Below are 16,842 nucleotides of genomic sequence, written 5' to 3' on the forward strand. Positions count from 1 at the left end.
GGACAAAGAAGTCGGTCAAAGTTCATTCAAAGGCAACTGTTTCAACACTTAATTTCTTGGTACATCTACTGCAACATGCTTGTTCACCATTTTACATGGAACCAAGCTAACCATGTCAACAACAACCAAAATTATAAGGCCATTTAATTTCCTTGATGTCCCCATTATTAGCCAAATAACGGTAATTTGGCCCAAAAAAACAAAAACAATTAGACAGGCCTGCTGGGCTAAAGATGAACGAGCCCATATGGCATTTGCCAAAGCAATATGGCCAAACCAGTCGGTCTCTGCTATTGAGTATCACTAACTCTACTGATCTACTGCTTAGATTAACTTCATAAATAAATTCATAAATACATTTGTTTCTTAGTAAAGAACCTCTGGTTGATGAACATGTGCTGTGTGTCCGGTCTGTCTTTCTCTCTCTCTCTCTCTCACACACACACACACACACACACACACACACACACACACACACACACACACACACACACACGTATTAAACAGACATATGCACATACACACACACATGTACATGGATGCACTCTCACACACTTCTGTTGAAAAGCAGGTTTCATATTGCACAAATGAAGATAGAGCCCAGATAAGAAGGATTCATAGTCCAGCGGCAGTGAGGAACTATTTGTTTACATCCAACTAAGTATAAGTCCCAAATAGCACCCTACTCCCTGCAGTACATATACAGTGCCGTGAAAAAGTGTTTAGGCCCCTAATGATTTTCTCTATTTTCGCATATTTTTGATATTGAATCTTCAATCATTGATCTAATATTAGATGAAGGGAACCTGAGTTTACAAATAATTAACACAGTTATGCAACACCCAATTCGCCTGTGTGAAAAAGTAATTGCCACCTTACACTCAATAACTGGTTGTGCCACCTTTTTCAGCATGAACTGCTTGTTTCAAGTCCTGCCACAACATCTGAATTGGGATTAGGTCTGGACTTTGACTAGGCCAGTGTTGCTTTTTAGCCATGTTCATGTCAACTTGATTGTGTGTTTTGGATCATAGTCTTGCTGCAAGACCCAACTACGCTTCAGCTTCAGCTCACAGACGGGTGGCCTGACATTCTCCTGTACAGTTCTCTGATACAGAGCAGAATGGTTCCTTCTATTAAGGCAAGGACCTCCTGGTCCTGAGGCAGCAAAGCATCCCCAAACCAAGGTTTTACTGCTAACCTACAAAGCATTACATGGGCTTGCTCCTACCTATCTTTCCGATTTGGTCCTGCCGTACATACCTACACGTACGCTACGGTCACAAGACGCAGGCCTCCTAATTGTCCCTAGAATTTCTAAGCAAACAGCTGGAGGCAGGGCTTTCTCCTATAGATCTCCATTTTTATGGAATGGTCTGCCTACCCATGTGAGAGACGCAGACTCGGTCCTCCCTTTTAAGTCTTTACTGAAGACTCATCTCTTCAGTGGGTCATATAATTGAGTGTAGTCTGGCCCAGGAGTGTGAAGGTGAACGGAAAGGCTCTGGAGCAACGAACCGCCCTTGCTGTCTCTGCCTGGCCGGTTCCCCTCTCTCCACTGGGATTCTCTGCTCTAACCCTATTACAGGGGCTGAGTCACTGGCTTACTGGTGCTCTCTCATGCCGTCCCTAGAAGGGGTGTGTCACTTGAGTGGGTTGAGTCACTGCGTGATCTTCCTGTCTGGGTTGGCGCCCCCCCTTGGGTTGTGCCATGGCGGAGATCTTTGTGGGCTATACTCGGCCTTGTCTCAGGATGGTAAGTTGGTGGTTGAAGATATCCCTTCAGTGGTGTGGGGGCTGTGCTTTGAAGTGGGTGGGGTTATATCCTTCCTGTTTGGCCCTGTCCGGGGTATCATCGGATGGGGCCACAGTGTCTCCTGACCCCTCCTGTCTCAGCCTCCAGTATTTATGCTGCAGTAGTTTATGTGTCGGGGGGTAGGGTGAGTTTGTTATATCTGGAGTACTTCTCCTGTCTTATCCGGTGTCCTGTGTGAATTTAAGTATGCTCTCTCTAATTCTCTCTTTCTTTCTCTCTCTCGAAGGACCTGAGCCCTAGGACCATGCCTCAGGACTACCTGGCATGATGACTCCTTGCTGTCCCCAGTCCACCTGGCTGTGCTGCTGCTCCAGTTTCAACTGTTCTGCCTGCGGCTATGGAACCCTGACCTGTTCACCGGACGTGCTACCTGTTCCACCCTTAAGATGTTGTAATCAGAAACACGATATGAAAAGATTGCAGCTGTGATGACTTTGTTGCCCTCAAGAGACTTCCGGTTAATGTGTTATCCCTAGCAGCAACAATTCTAAGATATATTCTAAGATTTCTAAGTATGAGTCCGAAGATATATTATGTCTCAATTCTTGACATTGACAATTATGAAAATGACATTCTGCTGTTTCGAGGCCCTTAACAAATGAAGGATCATTACCGTCAACTCTAAGACAAGATGGCTGAACAATGGTTGAATTCCTTTTCATGTCTCTCAAGGCCTTACTGTAGTAGAGCCATAGAAAATAATATTTTATGTATATGGGTAAAGTACTTCTGAGCCAACAGGATGCTACAGTAGCAGTACAATGGATGGGGGAGATAAACGATAAGCAGCTGAGCTAATGTGTTAAGATATGTTTTTTCTTTTGGCCTCATAACAGCTGATAGGCCTCTGCCCAACCACTTCCTGGTAATAAATAAATGCACAACGGTAATACATAAATAGAATGCATATAAATGTATTTCCATTAAATGGGCAATCTGCAGTTGCCCATTGATGGTTGAAGAATATAACTTGTAAATACCTTATGAGCTTAGTTCAACTCTCGTACCGTCAGAGCCCAAAATATAAGCTTGTTTTACTCCAATGTTTGTAAACAAAGTAAATGTAAACAAACACTATATAGCCTCAAAACATGGTTATAACTATAATTTTACGTCGTGAATGATCAGTCTTTGCATCAGTCTCTGTCTCTGAATATGAGAGTGGTTACATTTCTCCAGCCCCATCCCTAAGCTTTTTGCCGGAACAGGGGTGGGGAGAACGCTTTATTGTTTCGATTGCTGATGGCCACTTTAAGATAAGACCTGATGACCAGAGCAAAAAAAACTCAACCAGTACTCTATTTCAATGCTGGTGGTACAGTATGGTCACAAATGGTTCGCAAAAATATATATATATTTTTTTTAAATTTACAAATAAACAAAAATACAGCAGGAAAGCATCGATTGAAAACACAAGCCTATTTTTTGTTTGTTGATCTGATTTATATTTCATTCGTTGACCATTCATGTTCGTATTTCAGTGGATGCTCTTCTGCTACAGTATGTCTGGCCTTGTAAAAATAACCATCTGTGCATCAACGCAAGAGCAAGTGGCAGTTTTAGGCGTTTTCTGTAGCCAGCAAATAGGCCTTGCATGCATTCTCTGGGGTTTCTGTTTCCTCTTTTGTGGTTTATATCAATATCTGACTGTGATCATTTTTAGACGAGATAAACATGACTGTGGATTTCCTTGTTGCTATTCACCACCGTTTTATCTGTGTTCAGTATATTTATTGAATTGCAGCCAAGGGTTTCCTTGCCTATGGCTCAAGTCTATTGTTTTAATTTTGTGATATTGAACAAGCAGTGTTGTAAAATCCTATCTAATGGAAAAGACCTTAGAGGCAAAGGAAATGGTTCTAATCGATGAGGCCCCTGAAGTCTCTCTTGCACGTTTGGCTCCCCCTAGTGGAGTTACAATATATAAAAACTCCTGTCTGATTTTGCTGCTCAAAATGTTTATTGCAGTGATACTCAACTCCAGACATTGTTGAAATTACAGGTTGTGTTCCAAATGGCACCCTATTCCCTTTATAGTACACTCATTTTGACCAGGACCCATAGGGCTCTGGTCAAATTCCTCTCACTAAATAGGGAATATGATGCCATTTGGAATACAACCTATGTTGCTACTGGGCTTCAGCCAATACATTTGCATGCAGATGCACATCCTGTGCAGACAAACACGCCTATGTTCCAGCCAGTCCCTGCAAAGAGAGACATGCGTTAAAAATGGAATTGAAATAGAAAATAATCGATAGGAGTTCAAAATGAGAAGGATTTAAGTCTTACTTCGGGACTCATCCTCATGGACCCATATCTTCTGGTGGTGTCAGTTATGTTTTTCTTAGCACTGATGGAAACGAAGAGGAGACTTACCACCATGTAGGTTATATCTGTGCAGTGAGTGAATACCTCTAAAACGGATGCTTTCTTTCCTCCCTTCCCTGTGGTAATCACTGATCAGCACAAGAGTGGATACGTGAAAACATGCGTTCCCCATTGCTTTAATCAATGTGTCCGATCAGCGATTTCCTCATGGAAAGAAGAAAGAATACATTTTAAGGGTATTTGAATAGGTCCATTGACTGTCCTGTGTGTGACACCCTCTACGGTTTAGAATACCTGTGGCGTTGGAAGCCATAGTAGATCCCCAGAAAAACCACCACCAAAACCACAGCAAGGGTTACACACACGATGAGCAGCACTGGCACGTCGGAGTCAGGAGGGCTGGGTGGAGCCACTGTGTGATAAAGAGGAGACACGCACACCAGTACGTCATTTAATCACAACAAAAATGCTGATTTTACACATCCACTCCAATTGCCTTGTTTCGTACGCTAATTTATTGCCCTAATGTGAAACATAAACAATTACAATTTGCTGCAGTAAACGCAGTATATCATGGAAAGAGAGTAAAACAACCACATTAAATGTACATGCAAATTGAGTTCTGGAAAGGAGCAGTATCAGCATGTACAGTCAGCAATGGAGTCTTCCTACGTGACATATTCCCATCGTTTTGGAATAACAGACAGTCATTTAGCTTTGGAGGATAACTGTAATATGTTTTCTACCATTACTCAACAGTACAAAGTCCTTCTACCTTAGCAGTTGTGGAGCAGGGCTGTATTTGATGTACTCACAAGTGGGAGCTGTGCTGAGGGACTGAGAGAGCAGCAAGCCAGAAACTCCTAGTTCCTCCATAACAAGCTGAGGAAACAGACATACGTTTCACTAATGTGGAAAATCAACAACTCCCTAAGGGAGTCTGCATACTCAGCAAAAAAGAACAGTATTTTATTAAATTCAACATGTCTTACTCACCGAGTGTCAGCACATACAAAACAGGATTCAAAAGGTCAACACAGCCACTCGTTTCTCTAAAGGACTTTCTCCTATTCTTCGTCCTGAATGCAGAGATCAACATATCTTCCTCATTGTTATTGCTCTAAGATATGGCTTGAGATTCAGTAGGCTTATTCACTCTGTCAACCATGACTCATCCAATAAATTCTGCCATGGAATCATGTGTCCAAATCTACAGCAGGAATACTGTAATAGGTTTCACAGTAAGGGAAATCTCTGCTGTAAAGCAAAATTGCAGTATTCATCTGGCAACTCTGGTGCTGTAATTAAGAATGGACCTTTTTACAGCGCAGATTCTTCAACTTAAAAACTGTTTAGTAAATACAATATTCTGGGAATATTTGTAACAGCTGAAGATGATCAGAATGCCAAGATAATTTCAAAATCAGTTAAGATGATACCAGTAGGTAACATTATATCAAAATTAATGTCATATGTCACTGACATACAGTATTTTCCTGTAAATAAACTCCTCCCAATGATCGACAGTCACAAGACACCACGTGGGGCAATCAAAATACTTTATTATCATCAATAAAACATACTGGTCTTGAAAAGCATGTTCAATGGAGACCCCTAATCTTTAAAAACCTTATTTATCCTCTTTTCTGTATTTTAATGGAACATATATTTTAGTATAAAACAGCCTCCCTGAGTCACAAAGACACATATCGCAATGGCAGTACCAACATATTTACCACGTAACAGAAAAATAAAAACATTAAATACACATTTTGTTTTCGAAAGAAAACTAAGATTCCTTCCAAAAGAGATCACTTTTAATATGCCAATCCCCCACACAAAAGAACATTGTAGTATCAGAGCAAATTGTTTTGCTATGCTTAGTCGGGGAAAATGTCGCAGCTCAGCAGCTTCTTTGTGCTGATCTCCTCCACGCATGGGCGCTATTATTTTCCGAGTCATTTAAGTCGCATAAAAGCGCTTAATTAATAAGCGGCCCATCTATTTGTGGGGTCTCCTTCATAGTTAGTTGAGCATTGCTTCCGAAGCCCAGGCGCCGAGGCAAATCCCCTTAATTGAGTGGTGTCAAGAGAAGCATCTGTAAACAGAAAGTCACCGCACAAATACTTCCATGGAAATATTAAATAAAGCATGTCGCAGAGGTTTTTTCTCCTTCAGAATTTTCACACAGTAGTTCCCAGGGGCCAAGTCCATTCAATCAATTGGAATCCATCCAGCAAGGGTTCTCTTTTCCTTTCCTTTTGACTGTTTATTCTAGTCACAAGGAGCAACACACACACAGATATGAATGGAAACTAGTCCTCATTGTTGTGGCAGTGCCTCATTCTCTCTCTGAACACTCTGAATGGGAGAGGCCACGTACACACGGCCTGGAGAGTCTCGCCATCAATAAGGCCCTTTTCTCATTCCTACTATTTGGTTATATGGTGCTTCAGAAAGAACACACCAGTGTGTGCTTTCCAGTGACTCATTGTTGGTACTGTTGAAAATCAACAGATAACATACACTTGACAGGCACGGGGAGTCGACTGCGGGAAGTGTGTGTGATAGAGTGTGAGTGGGTGTGTGTATGTGTGTGCACGTGCATACATGTGTTTTTGCTTGGTCTCCATTGCTTTAGAGTAGGGCTCCCATAGTCATCCATACTTGTGTTTCTCCTCTTGTCAGTTGCTGGTGTGTGTGTGTCCGTTGGCATCTCTCAGTGTCTAGGCCTCCCTTGGTGGGTCTGCTGTCAGAGAGAAAGAACAAGACCTTAATTATATACAAGTCGTGTTCAACATAGCCACTGACACAATTCTGACACTGAAACACTGGTACGGTATAGACAGACAAACACCAAGCCAAGCTAGCCTGGATGTATCCCTGCCAAATACTATTGTCATTACTCCAGTAGAAAGATACCAGTCACTCAACAGAAAGTGCAGGCCCCACTATAAAAGCTGGTTGGCAAGCTTCCCTGTGACTAGGGTTGCAAAGGGAGGGTATATAACTGGAAACTTTTGAAGTTTCAATGATTTTATGGAATTTATCACAAGACATCTAGAGGCTCTTTTGGGTACTTCACATGTTCACAGGCGTCTAATTATCTCTGCGTGGCCTCATCACATGTAAAATATTTAAAATAATCAAATAAGATTTTTTTTTAATCTAAAGAAATTACAAAGCTGTAAAACGTTATCCTAAATATAAACCATCAACTTAGTGAATACCATTGTTATGAGGGTTTCAGCATGAAATATCCTTTATATATTTATGTGACCGTGTCAATATGTCTTTGTTGTTAATGTGTTGGCGCCAAACTGGTGAAAAAAGTAAATAGTTGGAAGAGTTGCAGAGTTAATTGAAAATAATGCCATAGTTGATTACATGCTTTTCTCATGAATTTGGCCATTTTCTCTTGTACCATATGGTCTATTCACTAGAAACTCATGGGCAATATGGACACAGATATAAAAAAAGAAATACTATATATGAATAAATCCTTATTAAAAGTTATTCATGTATAAATAACCAAAGAAGGCCTGTTAATTACCAAAATCACAGATTACAGTAACTTGAGTAAATTACCAGTAGTTTTGCAACTCTACCCGTGACACACATATTATACACACATTATAGGGGCGGCAGGTAGCCTAGTAGTTAGAGCGTTGGGCCAGTAACCGTAAAGGTTGCTGGATCGACTCCCCGAGCTGACAAGGTCAAAACTTGTCATTCTGACCCTGAACTAAACTACCACTGTTTCCCGGTAGGCCGTCGTTGTAAATAAGAATTTGATCTTAACTGACTTGCCTAGTTAAATAAATAAACTTAATAGAGTTTCATTTGGGATGCTGACTAACTGTCAGTGAGAATGAGAGGTGGGGAAACCAAAGAAACTAAGTACACAGAGAATGACATAATGAGACAGACATAATGATCACACATCTGAGACAGAGAGCCATGTGGCGATTAATGAAACCTGAAATGGCTAATCAACATTTATCAAACATATGGGAACGGTTGGCTCTGATATCAAACACTACTTTGGTGTTTACTTACCTGGCGTGGGTGGGCAGTGTTCCTGTGGGCATGTTGAGTACGTTGGCCGTGCCTGTGTGTGTTATCAGCGTGCACGTGGTGGCCATTTCCTGAGTGCAGGTTGGCCGGCATGGCAGCGCCGGGATGTCTGTGGGCCGGGTGGGCGTTGGGATGTCTCTGTGTGGTGTGTACGTTGACTGGGGGCCTGAGAGGGCCAGTGGGGCCCCGGTTTGGAGACTGGTGCTGTGTGCGTTCTCTGGGAATAGTCTGGAACTGAGCCAGAGGGATCACGGGAGGGGGCGTGGGGGGCCGCTGGTGCCCAGGGTTACGGCCTCGGGCTTGGGTGTTGAGCAGGGCAGCCTGTGTCTGGTGGTTACGGTTGTGAAAAGGGTTAGGGGTCGTCAGTGTGTGCATCTCCAGGGCCGTCTGAGTGAGGCTACTGGGGTTCTGTGTAACAGGCTGAGATATTGCACCCCAACCTTGTGTTGCTGTCTGTCTCTGGTCTTGTGTGGGCTGCGGTATCATAGGTTTGTTTCCCCTACCATACTGAATCCTGGTTTGTGTCTGTGGGATGTGATTTGGATTTGTTAGAGTTTGAGTGTCGAGTGTGGGGCCTCGGGGCATGTTGGTTATTAGTCCCTGTGGAGCGCCTGGTCCCTGTTGTTGCGGCTGGGGGTTGTGGTGGCTGTGTGAGGCATTTTGTTGCCTGGGGCCAGTCTGGCTTTGAGAAGCAGTCTGAGCTGTGATCTGGGACTGAGCTCTGACATCCTGCCGGGCTCTCTGCCTTGGTGTATCGTGTACATGGGGACTGATATGCGACTGTGTGTGGCTTGGAGCCCCAGGCGGATTGTTCGTCCCATGAGTGTGGGGGAGGTTCTGGGCCTGTCTGCCCGCCGTCGGTGCAGCCTTCCTGGGTGTAGGGCTCTGGATCTGTGCTCCTGGCCCACTCCTTCGGGTGTGTGGTTGAAATCGTCCAGCCTGGGACGGAGACTCTGTGCTATCAGAGGTGTAGCTGCTGTCGGGGGAAGTCTGTACCCTTCTGGGGGAGTTGTTGGGGTACCCTGGGGTGCCCCTCAGACGGTTCCAAGGCATTTGTTGGTGGTGTGAGCTGGCACTTGGTGTGGCATGACTGGCATCACGTGGCACAGAACTGCCCGCTGCTGGGTCGATGTGTCTAGGCTGGGTATCAGTAGCCTGGTCCCTCTGGCAGGCCTGTGTGTTGGCGTTTCGCTGGAGAGTATGACTTTGACCACCGTGTGTGTAACCAGTAGGAACAGGACCAGTAGAGACTTGAGGACCAGTGTCTAAGTTACTGTGGTCAACCTGTGAAGGATCACCAGGATATGACGAGCCAATTTGCATCCTGGGATTGGTGTATGACTGTCCAGTCTGTGTGAACGTTTGTGGGTTGTTATTTTGAACTTGAAGAGCACTAGCACCGTTGGCTACATTGATGGCGCTCCGCTGCATTGTACTGTCCTGTGGGCTTGTAAATTGTTGCTGTGACTGTTGGTTGGGTTGTTGACCATTAGTTGGATAGGAATTGAGATGGACGTGAACCGTGGGTAGCTGTGCGTTGATATTTTGCTGGTCGTGTGGCAGTGTGGTAAGGTTAACACCAACCTGAGTAGAACCCGCTTGTATGAGAATGTTTGGATTGTTCGGGTGGTTTTGAGTCATCTGTGGGAGGGTGTTGAGTGTGTTGGCATTCTGAGGTGCAGCAGTGTGTGTGAAAGTGTTGTGGTCCTGCGTGGTGCCATCTTGTGGAAATGAATTGGCATTCGGATGTTGGGCATTGTGTGGGAACCCATTGCTGTTGGCATGGCCATTGTGTTGAAGTGTGTTAGTGTCGCGTGGCGGTGTGTGTGTGTTTTCGCGGCCATCGGGTGGGACAGAGTGCTGGCCTCTGCCTAAAGTCCGGGTACCAGGTGGAGGGGGCTCTGGGGGCTGAAAAAGAGGGAGAAAGAGAAGAGGAAGAAAGAAATGGGTTAATTGATTAAATAAAGTGCTTTCAGAATCGTAATATTTTGGGGAAAAGATGAGTGTCTTACTGTAAGCATGAGTTCTGGGTTTCTCTTTTGTCCTGTGGCCTCCTTCAGTCTTCGGTCAACTGCAATAAAGCAACATTGTCACATACTGTATTCAAACATAGAAACGTATGTTTACATGAGCATAGTATACACAGGTCAATGTGAATGCTTACAAAGAGGCCTTACTTCCATGGCTACACCTGTCTCTTATACACATCTAGATGTGTATAAGAGACAGACTCACCTCTCCTCCAGCGCACCAGTAGTACGATGGCTATGATGATTAAGATCAGAGCGACCACACAGCCAATCACTATGCCCGCGACTGCCCCTGCACTGAGGCATGTGCCTGAGAGAGAGCGGGAAGGGGGAGGGATGAGGCCCGAGACAGAAAAAGTGATGAGCAGGGGGATAATTAATAATGATAATGAGTCTGAGACACGGAGCCCAGACAGACAAATAGAAAATAATGAAACGAGGTTTCAGAAAGAGAATGATGAAGTGATGGCAGGGGAAGAGAGGTGAGAGAGAACGAGTGGTGGAAATAAAGGGAAGATCAGTGAAGACAGCTGAAAGTCATAGAAAAAGAGTTAGATTCCCATTGCGAGAGCATTTGGATTAATCAATCTTTCGCTGATGAGCTAGGCTGTGCCAAAATGTTCCCCTCTCTTCACTCAAAGATGGACGCCGCTGCGCCGTCCAAAACGAACTGTCACCAAAATGAGTCACGGCAGTGGTCAAGGCCAGTGTTCGTCCCGCATAACTCACCTACGATGGCCAGGTCCGTTCCCTGCTCCGACGTGGCGCCCGTGATGGCGTTGCTAGCCACGCACTTGTATTGGCCACTCTGGTTGGTGGAGAAGGTCTGGAGGCTGAACACGCCACTGTCTGGTTGTCCAGACGCCACGGGTTCATTGTTGTATTGCCAGGAGAAAGTGGCGGGGGGCAGGGAGTCGGACACGCAGGTGAGACGGATTGTCTGGCCTAGCACTGCATCCGCTCCTCCCAAACAGTCTACCGGAGAATCATTGCTCAGCACGGGGGTGTCGGGACCATCTGGAGGCGGAGGGGGGAAGGAACATCAACAGACAGACTCAAAGACAAATCCTGTGGCGCACAGACTATTACAGTAAAGTTTCACCTCAAAATGAATGGGGACAATATTACTGGGGTTGGGTATGACTAGTAGCTTCGCGAGTTGCATGATACCGGAAGCTTATGCGGTATCAGGCGGCTCGCGAGGCTTTATGAGTAGTGCTATTATTGCTAATGCGAATTAGCCCTGTAGCCTATTTAGTAATGCACTTATGTGGCTAACTGGTAGTTACATTACTTGGTGTAATGTAGTTTAACAACTAGCTCATATTATTAGCATTTTAGCTGCTGGGTCATGTACATTAGGCACCAAACAGAATAAAACAGACTATAACAAGGAAAGACAACTCTGACTTCTCAAAAGTGCCCTAATTAACAGAACCCTGGACACTAGATAGTTACTCACAGTCAGAGCCGGACCACTGCATCTGGGGCCACAGTTTTCCCTGCAATTCTACACATTTTGCCATGGGGCAGAGACAAAACTGTGCAGTCTTATAGCTAACCTCATGCTACTCTGTGACCACAGAGAGTCAGAACACCCGTTTAACGTCCCATCCGAAAGACGGCACCCTACACAGGGCAATGTCCCCAATCACTGCCCCGGGGCAATGAGCTATTATTATACTGAACAAAAATATAAACGCAACATGTAAAGTGTTTGTCCCATGTTTCATTAGCTGAAATAAAATTTATAAATACATTTTTTTTAAATCGCTGAATTTTCCCATTTGCACAATCACCTTATTTCTCTAAAATGTTAAGCACAAATTTGTTACATCCCTGTAAGTGAACATGTCTCCTTTGCCAAAATAATCCATTCACCCGACAGGTGTGGCATATCAAGAAGCTGATCATCACACAGGTACACTTTCTGATGGAGACAATAAAAGGCCACTGTAAAATATGCAGTTTTGTCACACAACACAATTCCACAGATGTCTCAAGTTTTGAGGGAGCATGCAATTGGCATGCAGACTGCAGGAATGTCCACCAGAACTATTGCCAGAGAATTTGATGTTCATTTCTCTACCATAAGCCGCTTCCAATGTTGTTTTAGAGTATTTGGCAGTACATCCAACTGGCCTCACAACTGTAGACCACGTGTAACCACGCCAGCCCAGGACCTCCACATCCAGCTACTTCACCTGTGGGATCATCTGACACCAGCCACACAGACAGCTGATGAAACTGAGGAGTATTTCTGTCTGTAATAATGAACTTTTGTGGGGGAAAATGAATTCTGATTGGCTGGGCCTGACTCTCCAGTGGGTAGGCCTATGCCCTCTCAGGCCCACACATGGCTGCACCCGTGCCCAGTCATGTGAAAACCATAGATTAGGGCCTAATGAATTAATTTCAATTGACTGATTACCTTATATGAACTGTAACTCAGTAAAATTGTTGAAATTGTTGCAGGTTGCTTTTAAATTTTTGTTCAGTATATTTATTTTTACCAGAGGAAAGAGTGCCTCCTACTGGCACTCCAACACCACTTCCAGCCGCATCTGGTCTCCAATCCAGGGACTGACCAGGACTGACCAGGACCAACCCTTCTTAGCTTCAGAGGCAAGCCAGCAGCGGGGTGAGGTTTAGAGAAAATGGTGCAGTTATATAGCTAATCTCATGCTATTCTACACATTTTGCCATTATGAGGCTGAGAGAAAATGTTGCAGTTTTAAAGCTCATTTACGGTTAATTACAATCCTACACATTTTGCCATGACTTCAACTATCAAGTGTTCATATGCTACCTAATTACCCCTGGATTACCCCTGCATGCCAAGTCGGTAATCCGGCCCTGTTCACTGGCCCTGCTCACTGTGTGGCAGTCTTATTAGCATTAGCAGCTGGGCATGCAATGACTCACAGTAAACTGTGATGGTCTTTGAGGCGGTCTGAGCACTGACAAGGTTAGCGACGGTGCAGGTGTAGACCCCGGCGTCTTCCCTCCTGGCTGGGTTGATCACCAGGTCGCCCCCTTTGATAGTGACCCTGGAGTTCGAGGTGAGAACAGAGCCCCCTTTACCCCACATCACACTGGTCTCTGTCCCCTTGGTCCAGGTACAGCGCACAGACACATTGCCCCCCTCCAGAGCCACTGATGGCACAAACATAGACACGCCATCCACTGCATCTAGGGTGGGGAGAGAAGATAAGCAAGGGATATTATAGACTGGTCCCAAATCTGTTAGTGTTGTCTTGATAACTCCTATGGTCATTGACAACTCTTATGGTCATGCCAACTCCTATGGTAATTGTCAACTCCTATAGTCATTATCATGCCACACACTATTCTTGGACAAGGCTAGTGAATACTGGAGTAGTAGACTGATTGGGAGATACACACAGGGAGAGCTTTTGAATGAGCCATTATTGGGCTTTCACAGTGTGATCACAGACAGAGGGGGATTCAATTCAAGCTTCAAAATATGCTGAAAAATAGAGGGACGCTTAGTGTTTTCTGCCTAAACTAATTTTGTTTAATGAAAATAATGGAGGATTAAGAGAAGAAACAACATCCAGACATGAGAGCAGATGGAAATAAAGGGGCAGATGGCAAAAGTGGCTTTCAAGATGCCAATAAGCACTAGGCCTGGACTGAGAATATAAAGAAAGAAGTGCTATCTGTGACTAAAAATAACAGTAATAACAAACACTAACAGGTCTGGGCAAACAAGTGGCTATAATCACATTACACTTCATTCTCGATTTTCCACCACTGCTATTCACTTCTGTAATTCTCCCTCCCATTCTCCTTTCTCTCCCTCACTACATCCCTCCTTCCTTTCCTCCCTCATTACATCACTCACTACATCCCTCCTTCCATTCCACTTTCTTTCCTCCCTCCTTACCGAATACCCTGAGCTGTATGAACCTTGAGTTTTGGGCCAGGCCCGTGGTGGGCGAGGGGTCCACCTTCACTGTGTAGTTCCCCGCGTCTCCCAGCTGGGCACTGCTGATACGGAGCTGGGTGGCTGTGATGGTGACCCTGCCCTGGTACTGGGTCACAGTGTTGAGCACCGCACTGCCCCCCACCCACAGCCCCAGGGGGGTCACCCCACCTGGGTATCCCCATGTGATGGAAAACACCTGGGACACTGTGACCACCGTGAAGACCGCATCGGTGCCAGTCTGCACCAGGACTGGATCTGACTTAAACTGGATTGAGACCAGATCCTGGGAGAGAGTGACAGATAGGATGACTGGAAGGTAGGAAAGGGGGGAGAAGAAAGGAATACAATGATTATCCCTTATTTACCTGCTTAATTGCTTACTTCGTTACAGTGATTATGACAGGTTATAACACTAGTATGAGAGTGTTTGAGGGGAATTATCCAAACACTTTACGAGCATTTAAAAAGGCCCCAAAAGTCTTCAGCAGATGAATTATACTAAATCAAATCAATATGCTCCTGATCAGTCATGGTGGATTGACTTTACAAGGTGTGCAGGACAAAAAATTGAGAATTGAGAAGGACAAAAATTTAGATGAATTGCACCGAGGTTCCCTCATTGATCATTTGAAGTAAAACAACAGCACACTTTTAAAGTAGAGGTGGATACGGGATAGAAAAAGTATGACTCCGAGGCTGTGTCGCAAATGGCATTCTGTTCCCTTTGTAGACCACTACATAGGGCTCTGGTCAAAAGCAGTGCACTATGTGGGGAAAAGGGTGCCATTTGGGAAACAGTCATAGAAGAGCTGATAAGCCATTGGACATTGTGTGGTAAAATATCACACACCCTGATAAAGGTTGTTAAGCCAAAACGTTGGTTGAATAAATTCACAAGGAGAGATGAGTGTGTGACTTTATTTTTCATTTATGCGATAGAACACACAGACTAAGAATGCAGCCGAGCTGGGGAGGAGTCACTGTTTCTGTCACCTTGGAATTTCCCAAAAATGTAGAGCTACTGCTCCAACCTCTCCCACATTCTAAAAACACACACATCAGCATTCTTTCCACAGGCACACCCTTTTGGTCTGCTGTAGTTTTGGGTACTCAATTAAGTCAACATTGAAGCCCCTGTCAGAAAATTGAGGGAGGAGAGATGCCTTACCTGCCAATGACAGAACTACAGGAAGCAGGTGTAAGTTCATCACATAGTCAGGAAAGCCTGTGGAGGATTTTTGACTCAGACTCAAATCACAACTAAATGAAAGTGAATGAAATGTGTCTGTTTAAGACTTAATAAAACACAGAAAGAAAGAAACCCAGGCTGTGTTCTTCTGAAAACACAAATAGGACAAGCTAGTAGCTTAGCGTGCTAGCATTCTAAACCAGACAGAGTACATAGGGTTAATCTATTTTGAAAAAATTGACTTTCACTTAATTCTAAACATGTCTTGAAAGATTTTCAATGTCAACACTTACGACAGACTTTTCTCTCTTCTCTCATGTTTCATTTGTAAAAGCCATAAGCAGACTTTTGGCAAAACCAGTTTGTTTATGTGTGAAAGGTTTCACTTAGTGTTTTCTCCATGCTCACCTGTCTCCGCCGGTGTATTCATTAGTCCACACCTTAGTAAAACCTCTTGCAACGGAAAATGTTGTGCAATAAAAACAAGAGTTTCTTATTGGACGAATTCAGATAGGTCCATCCCTGTTTCACCCCTTTTCTTCTGTTTGGTTCCTAGTGAATACACCCTTGTCTTGGAGACACACCTGTCCTCTTAAAGGGATCGTTCACCTCAATTACTTGAAAGCAGCATTGTGAGCCTATGGGTCAAGAGAGCACGCAATCCATACTGGGTTTGTTCATTAAGGCACACCAGCTACAAACATTAGTAGCCGATGACAATTGAAGTGAACACACACCAGTTAGTTTCCATTCAAAATCCCAACCATATCCTGCTGTCCTGTCTCAGTTGACACTTGTGGGAATACTTGTGGCAAAACCTAAAAAAAAGTATAATTCAAGAGCAAGTTGTACCTGTGTTGAATACTTTACACATGGTCCACTTATAAATGTGGGGAGCTGAATTTCTTTTGAGGTGATTTGATTGTGAAAATACGAATGTGCAAGTGCTGCCCTATAGCAGAGACAGGGAATGATCAAACTCGCAAACGCATATTGTAGCCTTGTAATGTAGGCCGTGTGGAAAATGTATTTAACTATTAAAGCTCAAAATTATAAATAAAATAAAAACATACATTGTATAAAAAGCTTCAGTTCTATCAATCCCAGCTATTTAAAAACATCCAGAGAAATTATAAAGTGAACTAAAGTACAAAGGGCATTTTTTTCTTTGTTTTTCTGTTACTTGGTGGAACTAGGCTATACAGTATGTTGACCTATGGTGTAAATGCATTGTAGTTCCTTGAGAAAGATACATTAATTAACAAACACTATAAGTGAGAGCTCGAAGAGGAAAATACCCGGCAGTAAAAAGAGCACGCACATGTACGTATCCCAATGAAGCCAAAGCAAGGGCGTAACATAAAGCATTATTACTTTTATATGTGCATCAGTGAATTTAACACAGCAAAGTGACAAGGTATTCTTCCTGAATAAATTAAAGAATTGA

At 44.0% G+C, this 16,842-nt stretch overlaps 1 protein-coding gene across 2 annotated transcripts; it reads right to left on the minus strand.

Annotated features, from left to right (window-relative positions):
* Positions 1 to 5,689: 5,689 nt before the first annotated feature.
* On the minus strand, positions 5,690 to 15,802 carry LOC111958693 (trithorax group protein osa). Of its 2 annotated transcripts, none has more exons than XM_070437364.1 (9): positions 15,689 to 15,802; positions 15,375 to 15,431; positions 14,165 to 14,515; positions 13,180 to 13,446; positions 10,984 to 11,271; positions 10,460 to 10,564; positions 10,237 to 10,295; positions 8,207 to 10,132; positions 5,690 to 6,893 (listed from the first exon to the last, which is right to left on the minus strand). In XM_070437364.1, exons 1-9 carry the CDS (start codon positions 15,711 to 15,713, stop codon positions 6,867 to 6,869), a joined length of 3,105 nt encoding a protein of 1,034 aa, XP_070293465.1. In that variant the 5' UTR covers positions 15,714 to 15,802; the 3' UTR covers positions 5,690 to 6,866. The 2 variants fall into 2 exon arrangements, with proteins under 2 accessions (XP_070293465.1, XP_023835710.1); XM_023979942.1 differs by having other exon boundaries at positions 5,690 to 6,896.
* Positions 15,803 to 16,842: the final 1,040 nt, after the last annotated feature.

Source organism: Salvelinus sp. IW2-2015, linkage group LG35 (assembly GCF_002910315.2).
Source record: "Salvelinus sp. IW2-2015 linkage group LG35, ASM291031v2, whole genome shotgun sequence".
Classification (NCBI taxonomy): domain Eukaryota; kingdom Metazoa; phylum Chordata; class Actinopteri; order Salmoniformes; family Salmonidae; genus Salvelinus; species Salvelinus sp. IW2-2015.

Excerpts from the sequence above, each read along its gene's own strand:
- LOC111958693 (XM_023979942.1), bottom strand. The coding sequence starts at position 15,713 with ATGAGAGAAGAGAGAAAAGTCTGTC. Across the intron at positions 11,272-13,179 it reads AAAGACCATCACAGTTTACT|ATGGTCCCGACACCCCCGTG; the intron begins GTGAGTCATTGC and ends CTCCGCCTCCAG. Across the intron at positions 6,897-8,206 it reads ACACTGCCCACCCACGCCAG|CAGACCCACCAAGGGAGGCC; the intron begins GTAAGTAAACAC and ends TCTCTCTGACAG.